This window comes from Schistocerca cancellata, chromosome 1 (assembly GCF_023864275.1).
Source record: "Schistocerca cancellata isolate TAMUIC-IGC-003103 chromosome 1, iqSchCanc2.1, whole genome shotgun sequence".
Classification (NCBI taxonomy): domain Eukaryota; kingdom Metazoa; phylum Arthropoda; class Insecta; order Orthoptera; family Acrididae; genus Schistocerca; species Schistocerca cancellata.
In genome coordinates, this window is record NC_064626.1 from 1,187,199,005 (window position 1) to 1,187,217,558 (window position 18,554).

The 18,554-nt window shown below is 43.1% G+C and overlaps 1 protein-coding gene across 1 annotated transcript in view; it reads left to right on the forward strand.

The window, feature by feature from the left end:
- Positions 1-204: 204 nt before the first annotated feature.
- LOC126141399 (glutamate receptor ionotropic, kainate 2) overlaps positions 205-18,554 on the forward strand; it is a 1,424,310-nt gene continuing 1,405,960 nt past the window's right edge. The window contains exon 1 of the mRNA XM_049915245.1: positions 205-472. Coding sequence (XP_049771202.1) covers positions 205-472 — 268 coding nt within the window. The remainder of the gene's footprint in view (positions 473-18,554) is intronic.

Genomic DNA, 18,554 nt, shown 5'->3' on the forward strand with positions numbered 1-18,554 from the left:
TTGTGGAGGGAATGTTTCTACTGGCAGCTTCCTTATAAATTAAACTGCACTGCTATTAGTTGACCTGTTAATAATATCAGGGCAGAAAACTGTGTGACAGTAACTCTTTTCAAACCCCCGGCACAGACGCGAATATCCAATGTACTGGCGCCAACGGCGTGTAACCTGGTTAGCTGCTAAATGTTTTCAGTGCGCCCGCCGGATATGGCGCAGGTGTGTAAGGCGGGTTGCCGCTTTCCGGGAGCAGATAGGCCGGCAGTGAGGCAGCGGGGTGCGGGTCTGGTAATTGAGACAAAACGGCCGCCTTGCTGCGAGGTGCGGACGCGCCGGGGGCGGTGCCGCCCCGTGATGGATGTCGGTCCGCGGGGCGGCTGGGCGGCGTGCAAAAACCTGCGCTCGCCGCCGGTCACTGCGGGCACCGCGCTGTCGCACGGGCTGTGTGCGGCCAACTGCCGTTGCTCACGGCGAACAGGTGCGGCTGAACGGCGCGCGTTAACCTGGAGTTCGCTGTCACTGCTTTGTTACAAGCGACTGGACTCCGTAGCCTCGACTGTCATGCCATCCCGAGTGGTGCAGCAGTAAAACTGAGAGGAAAGTTCGTAAAATGTGAGGAGGGATTCAAAATCGTGCCACGCCACTGTGATTTAGATGTATCTGCGGATCTCTAAATCACTCTAACTGAGTTAACCTTCTCCGTCCTAACACTGTCTATCGACACATAGCACGGACTCTGAAAATCTCGTTCTTGCGAAACAAAACCGGCCCTTTATTCGCGCGAAGTAATGAGTTTTATCGGTAGGGAATCTCAAGTTGATTGATACTTCTAGATTCACAGAAGGCTTTTGACACGGTACAAACGCTTTTGACACAACCACTTTCTAATCAATTTCCTGGCCTAGGGAATATCTACACCTACATCCACGTAGATACTTCGCAAGCCACCGTACGGTGTTTGGCAGAGGGTATCCTTTAGTAGTACTTGTCATTTCCTTTCGTGTTCCACTCGCAAATAGAGCGAGGGAAAACTGACTATATATATGCCTGCGTATCAGCCTTAATTTCTTGTATGTTATCTTCGTGGTCCTTACGCGGAATGTATGTTGGCGGCATTAGAATGGTTCACAAGTCTAGCCGTCTGCCTCTGAATTGCTTCGGTGTCTTCCTTCAATCCGACTTGGTACCGATCCGAAACACTCAAGCAGTACTCAAGAACAGGCCGTACCAGCTTCCTACATGCAATTTCCTCTACAGGTGAACCTCTCTTTCCTAACACTCTTCCAATAAATTGAAGTCGACCATTCGCCTTTCCTGCCTTCAGTTCGCACATGCTCGTTCAACATCACATAGTTTTTCAACGTTACGACTTGACTGTATCACGCAGGACACTAGTAATAATGTATCCGAACATTACAGGTTTTATCTTGCTATTCATTCGTGTTAACTGACAATTTTCCATACTTACGGCCAGATGTCATTCGTCACATCAACTGGAAATTTTGTCTAAATCGTCTTTTATCTTCCCACAGTCACTCAACTTCGGCACCCTACCGGACGCCATGATCAGCAAACAACAACAGATTGCTGCCCACCCTGTGCGTAAAATTATTTATGTGTATGTATAACAACAGCGGTCCCATCTCATTTCCCTGGGAAACTCCTGACGATACCCTTGTCTCTGAAGACCACTCGCCATCGGCTACAACATCTACATCTACGTGGCTACTCTGCAAGTCATATTTAAGTGCCTGGCAGAGGGTTCACCGAACCACCTTCACAATTATCTGTTATTCCAATCTCGTATAACGCACGGAAAGAATGAATACCTATATCTTTCAGTACGAGCTCTTATTTCCCTTATTTTATCGTGGTGATTGTTCATCACTATGTAGGTCGGTGTCAACAAAATATTTTCGCATTCGAAAGAGAAAGATGGTGATTGGAATTTCGTAAGAAGATTCCGTCGCAACGAAAAACGCCTTTCTTTTAACGATTTTCAGCCCAAATCATGTATCATTTCTGTGAAACTCTCTCCCATTTTCGCGATAATACAAAACGTGCTGCCTTTCTTTGAACTTTTCCGATATACTCCGCCAGTCCTATCTGGTAAGGATCCCACACCGCACAGCAGTATTCTAAAAGTGGACGGGCAAGCGTAGTGTAGGCTGTCTCCTTAGGGTTTTATTATTTAAGAAATATTCATGCCACTGACATATACGAGGACTTATTTCCGTACGCTCGTACAGCATGAAAAAGATACCGTGTTAAATGCTTTCTGGAAATTCAGAGATAAGGAAAGTGCTTGTTGCCATTCATCCATGCCGGCTGTTGTGACCGAGCGGTTCTAGGCGCTTCAGTATGGAACCGGGCGATCGCTACGGTGGCAGGTTCGAAACCTGCCTCCGGCACGGATGTGTGTGATGTCCTTAGGTTAGTTAGATTTAAGTAGTTCTAAGTTCTAGGGGACTGATGACATATGACGTTATGTCCCAGTGCTCAGAGCCATTTGAACCTTCATCCATTGTTCGCAGTACATCCTGTGAGAAAAGGGAAAGCTGAATTTCGCACGAGCGATGCTTTCTGAAACCATGCTGATTCGTGGACGTGAGCTTTCCAGACTCGAGAAAATTTTTTAAATTCGAGCTGAGAATATGTTTAATGATCTGCAGCGAAGAGAAGTAAGGGATACAGGTTTGTAATTCTACGGGTCTGTTCTTTCACCCTCTTATATACTGGAGTTACCTGCGCTTTTTTCATAGTAAGCGACTGGTTTCGTGATATCCTGTGAGAAAGTCGTAATAAACTGAAAGCTATAAAGTGAAAAAAAGTGCTGTCCGGTGTTCCTGAAAGATGTGTGAAAGGCTGTCTGCTGTTGCTGATTTATGAGAGGCGATCAGAAAGTTTCTGTTTGATGGCCGTACAGTCCAGAATCGGTGTGGCAGTAAGGCCAAATCGCCTGAGCATTGAGGCAATCGTCCCACCGACGCACCAGGTGGAGGGTAGCCGTTTGGTAAAACACAGTGTCTTGCTGTAATTCCCTGCTGCACACACACGTTGAGACGATTTTTGATCCTCCGAGACTTTTGTAAAGGGCCAAAGGTGTGATCGTCTCGTGAGGAAAGGTTAGGTCTATACGACAGGTGCTCGAGTGTCACAAAATACACTCCTGGAAATGGAAAAAAGAACACATTGACACCGGTGTGTCAGACCCACCATACTTGCTCCGGATACTGCGAGAGGGCTGTACAAGCAATGATCACACGCACGGCACAGCGGACACACCAGGAACCGCGGTGTTGGCCGTCGAATGGCGCTAGCTGCGCAGCATTTGTGCACCGCCGCCGTCAGTGTCAGCCAGTTTGCCGTGGCATACGGAGCTCCATCGCAGTCTTTTAACACTGGTAGCATGCCGCGACAGCGTGGACGTGAACCGTATGTGCAGTTGACGGACTTTGAGCGAGGGCGTATAGTGGGCATGCGGGAGGCCGGGTGGACGTACCGCCGAATTGCTCAACACGTGTGGCGTGAGGTCTCCACAGTACATCGATGTTGTCGCCAGTGGTCGGCGGAAGGTGCACGTGCCCGTTGACCTGGGACCGGACCGTAGCGACGCACGGATGCACGCCAAGACCGTAGGATCCTACGCAGTGCCGTAGGGGACCGCACCGTCACTTCCCAGCAAATTAGGGACACTGTTGCTCCTGGGGTATCGGCGAGGACCATTCGCAACCGTCTCCACGAAGCTGGGCTACGATCACGCACACCGTTAGGCCGTCTTCCGCTCACGCCCCAACATCGTGCAGCCCGCCTCCAGTGGTGTCGCGACAGGCGTGAATGGAGGGACGAATGGAGACGTGTCGTCTTCAGCGATGAGAGTCGCTTCTGCCTTGGTGCCAATGATGGTCGTATGCGTGTTTGGCGCCGTGCAGGTGAGCGCCACAATCAGGACTGCATACGACCGAGGCACACAGGGCCAACACCCGGCATCATGGTGTGGGGAGCGATCTCCTACACTGGCCGTACACCACTGGTGATCGTCGAGGGGACATTGAATAGTGCACGGTACATGCAAACCGTCATCGAACCCATCGTTCTACCATTCCTAGACCGGCAAGGGAACTTGCTGTTCCAACAGGACAATGCACGTCCGCATGTATCCCGTGCCACCCAACGTGCTCTAGAAGGTGTAAGTCAACTACCCTGGCCAGCAAGATCTCCAGATCTGTCCCCCATTGAGCATGTTTGGGACTGGATGAAGCGTCGTCTCACGCGGTCTGCACGTCCAGCACGAACGCTGGTCCAACTGAGGCGCCAGGTGGAAATGGCATGGCAAGCCGTTCCACAGGACTACATCCAGCATCTCTACGATCGTCTCCATGGGAGAATAGCAGCCTGCATTGCTGCGAAGGTGGATATACACTGTACTAGTGCCGACATTGTGCATGCTCTGTTGCCTGTGTCTATGTGCCTGTGGTTCTGTCAGTGTGATCATGTGATGTATCTGACCCCAGGAATGTGTCAATAAAGTTTCCCCTTCCTGGGACAATGAATTCACGGTGTTCTTATTTCAATTTCCAGGAGTGTAGTTCAAACGGCTTTGAGCACTATGGGACCTAACATCTGAGGTCACCAGTCCCCTACACTTAGAACTATTTAAACCTAACTAACGTAAGGACACGACACACATCCATGCCCTAGGCAGCGCGGTTCCGAACTGAAGCGCCTAGAACCGCACGGCCACAACGGCCGGCGCTCGAGTGTCTCCCACTTGAGTTGACGTAACTTCTGAGTTACGAAATTTGCTACATGGAGACGTGCATCATCTTCAAGCAGCAGCACCCCTTGGATCACTGTTCCACAACGGTGGTTTGCGACACACATGCTGTCCCATACCCGTGGTTCATTCTGCTTTGGACATCTACCGGTGTTTCTCCTTCGGCAACCAAGTGAAGAATAATAGCAATTGGTTCATCTTGGACGCATTTGGTAACAACGTCACCATAATTAACTTTTCCGCATTTACCGCAGGCAAGTCAGAAAGAAACGAATGACTCTTTAATCCCTTGCTCACACCTGGCTGCGTATATACCAGTATCAGAGTCGCTTTACGTTTCATATACCCTGCAGCAACACCCTCAAACGGAAACTTTTTGACCGCCAGTTGTATATAAACGATTTGTGAAATAATGCGTAAAGCCCTTTTAGAATGTTTGCATCTGATGCTGTTGTTTACTATGTAGTGAAGGCATCAGATGATCATTACGAATTACAAAATGATTTACACAGCATATCTCCATCGTTGTGAAAAGTAGCAATGAAACCAGAACAACAAGACGTTTGTGGTCCTCCGCATAAGTACTAAAAGAATATTCGGTTACAACACAGATCAAACATATTTAAAGGTTGCTGATTCAACTAAGCACGTTGGGATTACAATTACGAACACCATAAATAGTAATCGTCACACAAAAAACGTTGTGAGGGAATCGAACAACACAATGCGTTCTATTGGCAGAAGTCATGTATGCTGCAACAGGTATACTGAACAGAGTGCCTACACTACGCTTGTCCATCTGGTGCCAGAGTATTTCTGCCTGGTACCTTCTGCCTGCTTACCTTATAGGATTGAAGACATTAAAAGAGTTCAAAGAGTGGAAACTCGGTTTACATTATCACGAAATAGGCCAGAGAGTGTCACGGATGTGATACGCTACTGGGGGTGGTGATCATTAAGACAAATGTGTCTTTCGTTGATCCGAGATCTTTCCAGAAGATATCAGTCACAAACTTTCTCTTCCGAATGCGAAAATATTACTTTCGCACCCACCTACAATGGCAGAAATGGACACCGTAATAAGATAAGCCAAGTGAGAGCTAGCATAGAAAGTTTTAGGTGTTCATTTGTTTTATGTGAACTAGAGTAGTGATGTAGACGAAATATCTTTTCGCCTTTTTCAATAATAACTTTATTTGTCTGTGTGTGTTTGTGTGTTTGGGCACGTCCAGACACTGAGGGTAAGAGGGACGACCAATCTGGGGTCATCGTTAAGTCATCCGCCGTTGCACTATAATTCAACTACAAACGATAGTAAAAATTTTTTAAATAAGTCCTCAGAAAACCTAAGATCTAACAATGAAACTTATTGAAAGTGGCAGTTCTTCTTACTTGGGGCATCGTTTGTAACAACCTAACAATCAGCGAAGTGATAGGGGCTGTCCATTTCTCTTGTTATTTTAGAAATTTTATAATCAGATTATTTTAATAAGTACGTATTAATGTAAGCAATGGTTTCCGCGGCCGTTATCACTGTTACAGCTCAGCACCAAGCTCTGAGGAAGGCCACTTGCAATAGTGGCCATGACGTCGGACAGTTTTGTATATTGACAGTGCGGTCAGCAGCTCAGATTAATTTTACTGACTACGTCCTAATGTGTTCACTGAAGCGAAATTTATTCGTTCTTGCTAGTCCTTATCTGGTATATCGTTTAATTAATAAATAATGTGAAGGAACAAGTCCGGACAAGCAACTCGTACCGCGGCAGGCAATCAGGGCTTGGCATGCTCCACTTGTTCTACGGTAGCTAAAAGTTGAAGCTCTTAATGCCGTTACCTAATCGACACACGACGACGTCCCTTGGTGGAACACCGATCAGTACTTTTGGTGACATCGCATGCTGCTATAAGAAGTAAGATGCAATAAAACAGTAAAGACTGCAAGAGCCATAAACGTTACACTTATCTATTACAAACCCAGGCTTGATACATTTTCCTCCCAGAACATGTCCAAGTGAACAGAGGAAATTAGAATAGAACACTGATGCTCTTTAAGTAAACGACGTTTGCTTTTTAGATACTTGAAGGTATCAGGCAGAAATGATGTTACGAGCAAAAATGGAACACAGATTTTAAATGAATCAAGAAAGTAGTGTTTACACAGAAACCCGTTGAGAACGTGAACTGCGGTACAGTAATGAAATCCTCAGGAAAATAGGAATACATTGTAAATGAAAGACACACGATAAACTACGTGTAGGAACCAAAAGGAAAAAATATGAATGGAGTATCAAATCAGAAGTGCTACAGTCTAAAACTGCATGAGGCTGTCAAGCAGGTTTTCTTCTTTGCTCTTGAACTTCTACAGCAAAAATACAATGACCCATGGCAAAATTTAAGAAGCAGGATTAAAGTAAGGAGTGAAATTTCAGTGTTAACATTTCATATTCTCTTAACACATTGCTATTTAGGTTTTAGAAAGAAAAGATTGAGTATCTGATACACTATGATGTGAAGGCCAACATCTTCTGGTAAGCCATATAAAGCCCATATAAACAAGTACTCGTCGGCATTCAATTTCTTCTTTCTTCTGGTAGAGATAACAAATGGCATAGAAGGAACAAGTGTACCATAAGGTACTTTAGCCAAGAGTCCTGTAGTCTCTGCTATACTCCATGTTTTCCAAGCCAAAATATTTGCATCTGGGAATGCTTCAAGGCCACCATAGTCACAGTGATTGCCCCACACTACAGCAAGTGTGAGCCATGTACTGCCTCCAAACAAAGCCTGTACATCACAGGTGAATTGCAAACGGAGGCCTCGAAACACATTCGCGCCTCCAATAAGCTGTTGTTTATTGAACTGCCCAGTCAAGTCAATGTCTATTGCCTTCAGTGAACGATACACTGGAACGCTGTGCCGCAAACGACGTCGCCAAGCACATCGTCGAGGCATTGCTGTGGCACGTTAACCAGTCGCGAACAATTATGGCCCGGTGACATGGGGCACTGGCATGTGAAAATGAGGTCCATTAGTGGTTTCAAATGATGTACAAGTGGTCAAACATAACCATTTCCAATCAACAATCGGTAAAGTTGGACCAGATGATCCAGTACGTTATATACAAACACAATCCACACCAGAGGACCCAGTACGTTATATACACAATCCACACCACAATCTTGCACATTGCCTTGTTGACAACATGCATTCGTGAATTCATTGGGCTTGCACCATACCGTAACTTTACCATCGGCTCTTTCCAACTGAAACCGAGACTCATATAACGATGCAAGCCGATATGATCTCGAGCCCACGACAGTCGCAGCAGGTGATGTCCTGCTGTTGGCATAGGCACTCCAGTCGGTCGTCTGCTGCCACAGACCATTAACGCCGAATTCTGCCGCACTGTCCTAACGGATACGTTCATCGTACGTCCCACGTTGATTTCTGCGGCCATTTCAAGCAGAATTGCTTGTCTGTCAGCACTGACTCCTCTACGCAAATACCGCTGCTGTCGGCTGTCGACCACTGCGTTATCTGTGTTGAGAGGTAATGCCTGAAATTTGATATTCTCTTTGCACTTTTGACCACTGTGGATCACGGAATATTGAATTTCTTAACGATTTCTGAAATAGATTATCCCATGCGTCTAACTCCAACTACTGTTCCGCGTTTAAAGCCTATCAGTTCCCGTCGTGTAGCCATAATGACGTCGGAAACGTTTTCACATGAATCACCTGAGTACAAACAACAGCTCCGCCAGATGAGTGCCCATTTATGCCTTGTGAACACGATGCTAACGCCATCTCTATGTATACATATCGTTGTCCCATGATGTTTGTCAACTCAGTTGATATAGACACGACAGACAGTCCTAAAGTCAGTACTTTAAGATCAAACACTAGTGATTGGAATGAAATATTTAGTTTTTCTTTGTCATAAACCGTTTACGCCTCATAGTAAAAAGTTAAGCTCAGTTCATAATAATGGCCACCGCTCTTAGTAGACCTATAATTAAAGAAATAGTTTATTTCCCAGCAAGATCATACGTTATCTTTTCAACAAAGACCGTCTTCGGTTCATAAGAAGGCACATTTTAATAAACTGTAATTCTGCCAGTCAGATTTAAAATACGGAAGGTACAGAAATAATTTAATAAACTCATTAACGTGATCGGAGGGATGTTAAGGAATCAGTGTTACACACGCATGCGGCATAAGCATTTAAAGAGTTTACATTCTGTATTTTAAACATAGCTGCATAACAGCAACGGTTCCACGTAATAAAATTATAAACAGCCGACCAGTTGCAATGGATAAAGAATTCTTTACCTAGGTTTCAACAAATTTAATTTTGTCTTCTTCAGAAGGTGGCAATTTTACATTAGTAAGGACTAATGTACCATCGCCGTTTTTACAAATGTCGGCATAGATCCATTTGTCGAAATTAAAATACAGCCCTAGAAATAGGGTTTGTCACGTAAATATAAATTAGCACATGGATCTTGCAGAGCTCACAACCGACTGTTCCTTCAATTAGATGAGTATTAACCAGTGGCATTTTTACTAATTATTTTAGTTAAAAATTGCCAGCGGTCTTGCCGCAGTGGTAACACCGGTTCCCGTCAAATCACCGAAGTTAAGCGCTGTCGGTATGGGCTAGCAGTTGGATGGATGACCATCCGGTCTGCCGAGCGCTGTTGGAAAGCGGGGTGCACTCAGCCCTCGTGAGGCAATCTGAGGAGCTACTTGATTGAGGAGTAGCGGCTCCGGTCTCGGAAACTGACATACGGCCGGAAGAGCGGTGTGCTGACCATATGCCGCTCCACATCCGCATCCAGTGACGCCTATGGTCTGAGGATGACACGGCGGCCGGTCAGTACCTTTGGGCCGTCATGGCCTGTTCGGGAGGAGTTTAGTTTAGTTTTAGTTAAAAATCAACAGCACTGCTTCAAATTATATGTTACAAAAATAGCAGTTTTAGAATCTTTCCTCCTCTTGTACAGATTTCTGAGAACGGCCATGCCTATTTCTGTCGCCACATCACCCTTATTTTCCAAACTTCAGAGAAATGTCCCTGCTTATCTTTCTGGACTAGGTCTGACAAAGTACTGGGTTCAGTCCATGTCCGATATGTTGCCACAAGGTTTCAATACAGCACATACTCGACTGTAGAGTGTTTCCGGTCTGAAAAACAAATACCTAGTCTGTGGCTAGGTCGTCCTGTACAGTATTCTTCCCCTCAGAAGTGTTAGTCCCGCATGGTATGCGGCAAATCTCCCGAGCAATCTGGAAATTAGGAGATACCTACAGATAATAGCAGAGATCTGAAGACAAGTCCTTGTGAAGTAGCTAAGGTGGTAAGGGCACTGTCTATGAAAGCCAAAGTTTGGGTTCGAGTACCATTCCGGCAAATTTAATCTGCCAGAATGTATGTTAATCTTCCGTTCTTGTGTTGCGTAACTACATCAAGCACACTTAACAAGAGAATAAATTTATTCCGCTACTCTTTTCATGTTGTTTCTGTAAAATCCAAAAGACGTCACTCGTCAACGTGTCGAAGGAGCGTAACATCAAAGTAATAGGAAAGTGCGACCGTAAATGAATTTCTATATTTACTGTAAAGAAGGTGGCTGGAAAATTACAGATTAATAAATGACATTGTTTTATTCGACATGGTGGCAGAAAAAACAGGCATTTACATGTCGGAAGAACCATCCCCCTAAGCTTCTGGTGCAATTTCGTGAACTAGAAATAAGAATGGCTGAATGAGGATTTGGAAACATCTATATGTATACATATCGTTGTCCCATGATGTTTGTCAACTCGGTTAATAGAGACATGACACGCAGTCCTAAAGTCAGTACTTTAAGATGAAGTACTAGTGCTCATGTGATCCTAGCCGACAACGTCATGGGTCAAATACATTTTGCTCGTGCACGCCATGGCACTAACAGATCTACGACCTAACCTCTCTGGCCTGTGAACAAGAGATTTGCATACGTGACCCAGGAAAGAGAACCAAGTGCTGCACAATTCAGATAAAGCACAGGCTACGTAAATCAGTATAGCAGTCCCACAGATTGAATAGAGCATCTTCTGAATACTTAGTCAACATATCATTTTTTGAGCTTATCGATCGAAGAAGGCGTCTACAATATTGCCTACTTGTCAGTGGCTTTTATGGAAGATAGATAATCAACTGACAATACATACCGAAATATCATCGTTACGTGGTAACTGAATGGGACAGCATATCCCCAACTTTCAGTATCAACACACGGAGGAGACAAAAGTCATATATTACCTCTTAATAACTTGTCGGACCTCATTTTGCCCGGCGTGATGAACCAACTCGACGTCGTATGGACTCAACAACTCGTTGAAAGTCCCCTGCAGAAAAAATTGATCCCCGCTGCCTCGTTATCCGTCCATAATTGCTGAAGAATTTCCTGTGCAAGATTTTGTGCACGAACCGACCCCTAGATTGATTCCCTAAAATTCTCGATGGGATTCACGTTTGGCGCTCTGAGCGGCCAAAACATTCGCTAGAATTGAGCAGAATGTTCTACAAACCAGTCGCGCACAATTATGGTCCGGTGACATGGAGCAGTGACATGTGAAAATGAGATCAATTAATGGTTGCAAATGATCTCCAACTGGTCGAACATAACCATTTCCAGTCAACGATCGGTAAAGTTGGACCAGAGGACCAAACACAATCCACACCATCGTAGAGCCACCATAATCTAGCACATTGCCTTGTTGACAATATGGATCCCTGAATTCATGGGGCCTGCGCCATACTGTAACTTCACCATCAGCTCTTTCCAACTGAAACCGAGACTGATATAACGATGCCAACCGATATGATCACGAGTCCAGGACAGACGCAGCAGGCGATGTCGTACTGTGGGCATAGGCATTCTAGTCGGTCGTCTGCTGCCACAGACCATTAACGCCTAATTCTGCCGCGCTATCCCACCGGATACGTTCATCATACGTACCACGGAGATTTCTGCGACTATTTCAAGCAGAATTGCTTGTCTGTCTGACTCATCTACGCAAATGCCTCTGCTGTCGGCTGTCGATCACTGCGTTGTCTGTGATGAGAGATAATGCCTGAAATTTGGTATTCTCTGCAAACTGTTGACACTGTGGAATATTGAATTTCTTAACGATTTCCAAAATACAGTATCCCATGCGTCTGTTCCTCTTTTAAAGCCTATTAATTCCCGTCGTGTGACCATAATGACGTCGGAAACGTTTTCACATGAATCACCTGAGTACAAACAACAGCTCCGCCGGATGAGAGCCCTTTTATACCTTGTGAACGGGATACTAACGCCATCTCTATGTATACATATCGTTGTCCGATGACTTTTGTCAACTCGGTTGATCGGGACGTGACAGACAGTCCTAAAGTCAGTACTTTAAGATGAAGCACTAGTGATTGTTTTTCTTTGTCATAAATAGTTTACACCTCATAGTAAAAAGTTAATCTCAGTTCAGAATAATGGCCACCACTCATAATCGACCTGTAATTAAAGTAATAGTTTATTTCCCAGCAAGATCACACGTTATCTTTTCAACAAAAAATTACTAGTTATGGCTATCATTGACCGTCTTCAGATCACAAGAAGGAACCAACTGACTGGTCGTGGGGTTTTTCTGGCGTTTTGGAATTAATTCCATTCTTGTGATCTGAGCATCGTCGGTGGCAACCGAAAATACTAAGTTATTGTTGAAATTGTGCGTGAGTAAAGCGGAAATAAACCATTCTTAAAACAACGTTTCAACAATCACTGGCGTCTCCGTACGTTTAACTGCCGACCATTCCAGTATATTTCCTTAATATCACTGTCGCCTCATGTATATTCAGGAAACTAATAGCCCATCAACGACTTGCAGTCGCGCTAGAAGGAATGGAAACAGACAAGATCTGGTGTCCGTGACTGCCTTGCGACAGGGCCTCCGTCCCACTGTCCACGCCCGCAATGAATGTGTCTATTATTTGAATGCACACAGACGTTAATATCGTATTGGAATGATACATTGCCGCTCTTTAAACCACATTGATTAGAGACGCTGGAACACATCTCCAATAACACCTAGTGCCAAGTGATACTCAGCCGTGCTTACAGCAAATTAGTTGATCGTGTACAATTTCAATGTGAAAAGTGGTATAGAATCTTTCCTGTTTATATGGCGGCGAGCGTTGTGTATGGGTTTTTATCACAGCGGGAATGGTAACTGCGGCAATAGAAAAAAGTACATTGGATACATGCTTTACTCGTGAGCACCACAAACCCTGGTATGTGTGACCTGGAGTATTGCGCTAGCTGATTCATTGAAAGAGATGAACAGCGGATTCATAGCCATAATGGCGAATTGTTTAAACATGTTGTTTATGGTCGGGAGTGATCTGCTCGTACAGTGCGAGCCACCACACTCGATTCATTGAGATATGGCTGTCACAAGCCAAACTGATTGATGGATACCGATTTCTATAGATGGCGAGGCATTTTATCAAATTAAATGTGCGTTTTCTGGGAAAATTTCCTTGGTAAGTTATTTTGTCATTTCGGATATTGTACACTGCTACAACAACTTTAATTTTATTACTGCAAGTTTTTGGAACGAGTAACTTTCCATCTTCGATTTGTAATATACGGGTTCCACACTGGTTACAGAAACACCTGATCACAGAACGGACTTTTGTCATTGTTCCGTACGGAGATGCATTCACTTTACTAAAATATAGTTTTTACTTAGATGAGTACCTTGCAGTTGGCTTCGGCGTCAGGTATGATAAAGCCGTCAGTCTGCTTTGTACGAGGAACAACCACTGATACTGGGATTCTGAAAGTCTGATGAATCGCTCTCTACGAAATAAATATATCTCCGCTTTGGAATAGCTGTAATTTAACTCTTCAACCATCGGAACAAAGAAATGCAGATTTCATTCCGTTCCAACAGCTATGTATGCCAACTACAATATCTACTTTCTGGGACAAGAAACAACACTGTCTCCGTTGCCTTATACCTTGCCGCAAGTCCTCAAAGAGGAGAACTACAAAGATAGCGTGTAAAGCAGAGATGTTCACATCGTTGTAAGATATTAAATAGTAACTATTTAGCAAAACTTGGTCAAATCATATTAACGGAATTTTTCTTTCGTCTTCGAAGTTTATTCTAAACATATAAGATATAAATATGTGTGAAATAAGGAATATCAGTGGCTCTAGTTTTATAAGCACATATAAATTTGTAAAATGAAATTACAGATACCCGACGGTATCAAAGTATTCTGAGTACGTCCGAAGCTTGAGTGCACTACAGACTACAAGTCCTGAACAACAAACCGTGATAGAGGTCATCGTGTTTACATCACAGACGGCTGTGTGTTACTTTTGTGGGTAGTGCTACCACCACCATTGTGGAAGGCCAGGTTTTTTCTCCTTTTTTTTAAAAAAAAAAGGAAAAACAAGCTATTTACAAACATGTCCCTCAGACGTAACGCTCCTTGAAAATCTCGTAACAACTGGGATATTCATTTTCATAACGTCAGTACAATTTTTTGTTCAAATTCTTGTAGTAATTTGTGGCGATGCACTCAGGATCGCGAGTGAGAGATAAAGAGTAACGAAAACAACTGGTTGTAGACACGGCTGTTTTCCCAAGGAACAACTGCGAACTTTCTCCTACTTGTGTGTAACATTCGCGGTAGAACGTTATGGTATAACAGGATGAGTTGCGGAAGGAGGAGCCTCGGGTCGGCCTCGTGTGAGTCTGTGTGGGGGCGAGCTCCGTGGGGCGTGACTTGTTTGGTGAGGCAACAGACACGCCAGGCGGCGTATTTGTGTTCCGACGGCCGGCGTCCGGCTTCCGCCCACGAGCCACTGCACGGTTTCCACAACCTGGGCCGGCCATTCCTCATCGTCTCGGATCAGACGGGAAAATCTCCTGTGCTGCCTCTGTCTCCAAGAAAAACGCAAGCCTGGTGCACGGCCCATCCCCGGATCCTCTTAGCAGCAGACGTGTATCTCAGCTGTATGACACTGCACCACAGTTGGAGGAAGTAAACAAAATAAAATGTGGGCAGTGATATTTGTTACAGTACACAAAGACATAAAGTGTAACTTATTTCAGTTAATACAGTCGCCCTGCTTCGTTTCTGGATGGACAACTGCACTGAATTCCTACATCGTGGGCATCATCATCATCATCAGGAACAACACTATCACAACTGTAGTCGTCACCGTCCTCCAAATAATCACTTAGAAAGCACCATCATCTTTATCCCCACCATCACCATTACTTGCATTTTCATCATCATCACCAACTTCAACATCATTATTCCATCATCAACTTCCTCATCATCATCAACATGAACATCGTCACTATCAACAACAAAAACAACCACAACAGTAGTAACATAATTAACATCGCAACCACCATAAAACCCTATCCTCATGCGCAGTAACATCATGATCATCATCTCCATTATTTATACTATGGATGTCTAACCTTTTATCTTACCTGGGCCGCATTGGAAGAAGAGTCTTTTTGAGCCCCTAGTACCATACTTAACATCAACTACAACCATTGAAAAAAATGGAATCTGTCAGAGTAACTTAGATTTTATAATTATTCTTTATTCTAATAGCGACATAGAATTAATTTGACATTTTAAATACCAGATTTTTCTTAATAATTTTATATACCAGTAATTACAAATTTAAAAAATTAACGTGACATTTGAATTCGTACTTGGAATACTAATACACCACTATTACATTTGAGCGAAATGATTGCAGTTCTCAAAATGTCCATCTGAGATTTTGGTTCCATTCGCACTCATTGCATGATCTGCTCTTTAAAATAACTATTCACAAACGTACGTGCTTCAAAACAAAGATTAAATGCATAACTCATGACTGTCAAACAAGGGATATTGGTCTTTGGTCAGGTATGATTCGTAAAAGTATAGCAAAACTAAAGGATAGTATTTTTTTGTTGGATGTCAGACTGCAACTCTGTGCATTCCACCTGAAAACCTTCTGGCAACGCATCTATACTGTTTGTAAAAGGTGTCGTAAAAATTCACACATTTTTATTATTTGCTCGAAAATCCTAAAAACTATTTTTAAACTCTTTTATGATATCTAAATGTACGGTGTGTTTTTCATTCTGCCTTTAGTATTGTGTCTGGCTAGAGTAGTGAAATGAAAAAAACATCTTTGCATTTACTTGTACTTCTCATAATTGAATCGTTTGTTTTTTAAGGGGCACTTCTCTACAATTTAGCAAAATTGAGTTATTATGCTCAGCATGTATTTTACCTTTAAATACACATTCTGCGAAGAAATGGCCTGGGACCGATGACGCCGCTGTTTGGTCCCCTCCCCCAAACCAGCCAACCAACTGCCACAACATACTAGAACTATGTTTGTGATGACATCCAGATGTAAGAGAAACTACTACAAGTACTAATACTTCTAGTACAAGTATTTCGAAGATAATTATGAAAACTGATTTCAAAGACCACAAACCGAAGTTTGTTGGAAATGCGAAGACATAAATGTAAGACTAAGAACTACTTCATTGAATGAAAGGGCTAGGATGGCCAGTATCGCTGAACTACAAGCTCACAAGAAGCGTGTTCGAAGTGTCCAGGGAGCGTCGTGGCGTAGTGGTTAGCTCACTGAACTCGCATTCGGGAGGACGACGGTTCAAACTCTCGTCCGGCCATCCTGATTCAGGTTTTCCATTATCCTCCTAAATCGCTTCAGGCAAATTCCAGAATATTTTCTTTGAAAGGATATGGCCGACTTCCTTCCCCATTCTTTCTTAATCTGATGGGGCCGATGACCTTGATGTTTGGTCCCTTCCCCCCAAACCAACCAACCAAAGATTTCCATGCCTCAACCAAAGATATTACGGAACTTTGATCAAATTTAGCTGATGTGTGCGTGATAGTTTTGGAAAATATGGAAAACTTTCCATTAATATTAATGCCAGTTCACAAATTATTTTATTATTGGTTTCTGTGGATAAATTTATTTGGAATACATAATGCCAAGGCAGGAAAGACTGCGGTATTTGTGTACCGCGAAGGACAGACCCGGAAAGGCCCAAATGAAGTCTATACCTTCATTCAACAGTAAGTGAATGATTATATTCAGAGCAGAATAAGACAGCGTTGCGTTTTTTCACATGGAATACGTTACAAGAACCCAATCACACCGTCAGACGTTTCTTTTCTCCTTAAACAATTAATGGCAGAGTCTAATCTGCGAATCAGTCCTTTCCAGTTATGAGACACTCTTTCCATCAATCGAAATTTCAGTGTCATAAAAAGTGCATTGGCAAAAATTGACCGAGTCTACACACTAGAAGAATATGCTAGAAAGATGGCAGAATCTGGAAAATCTGATAGAGTTGTTGTAGAATTGCTGAAAATTTCATACATCAAAGGTTTATGGTGGACAAAAAATTATCAAAAACATGGGCTGTCTAGAGTCTTTGGGAAAAAGTGTTCCAAAAGAACAAAAATAGTCTTTTGCAATCAGCCAATTTTCACACTTCGTGTAAAGCCGAATAGTACCAGGAACTGTAGTACCATACATGTACATCGATAGGTCTTCCTAGGAACACAGTCAGACCATTGAAAATCTCTGAACAGGATGTTGATAAGATGCAGTTATCAGCTTCGAAAGCTTACACTCAGAAAATACCCATTAATTAACAAAAACTGCCCATCAACAAGATGATGCGATATATCCCTCACAAGAATGAAGGCTTCTACAAGGATATTCTGACGAGGCCAAAAACTGATTGTGAACATGCTGAACGCTCATCCTATTCAGTAGCAGCTCTTTATTATTCTATACAGAATAATAATTTCGTTTATGTTTAAAAGGATACATGTTCACTGACTTGAACGCTCTTCATTGAGAAGAAAAATATTTATATTTGTATGCATATTATCGTAAACCTCATTATGTACTACATTCTAAACGGAAAAATAAATAAAATTTAAAAAGTAATTGTATGTGAAGTGTACTCAGTTTTTTGTCTTTCCCTTAAAGTTAATTCCGGTGTGCAAGTGTTTCTTTAAAACCAAACAATTCTATTTCAGTTTCATTTGGAACGCGTCTATTGTTTGAAGCATTGTAATGTTAAGTCAGTTTCCACCACGGAGACGCCTGTTTAAGTCACCTAAATGAGCAGTCAGATCTAACAGAAATGCTAAATCTGCCATCCAGTTGGCATCGTGACACAGATTTTACTTTTGATATAACGAACTATTTGATTTTATTAATTATGCTATGAAATACATTTTAACTCCTTGCCTCAACTCAGCCACCTTACTGCCGTAACATACACGGTATCACCATATTGTGAGAAATACCTGGAACTAACGATGATTAGATCTCATAGGAAGCTAGTCCGTTGGCCGTTGAAGGAAGGAATTGAATTGAATTAAGGCTAATCATTCGTAGTGATGATCTGCTACGGTAGGAAACGCACACGAAATTAAAAAAAATTCGTGAAACACTTTTATCGAGACGTTCGTATTTAAATGTGGTTATTACTTGTAGCAATTGACATGACATCAAATTGAATGTGTCATAACAGAATAACGATACTGTTAAATAGTAAACATTGGCAGTAACTGCAAGCCACATCAAGATTTCTTTTACCGTCTGAGAAAGACTTTATTCATCACAACTGTGTAGGAATAATACAGAATTTCGTTGTATTTCGATACGTTA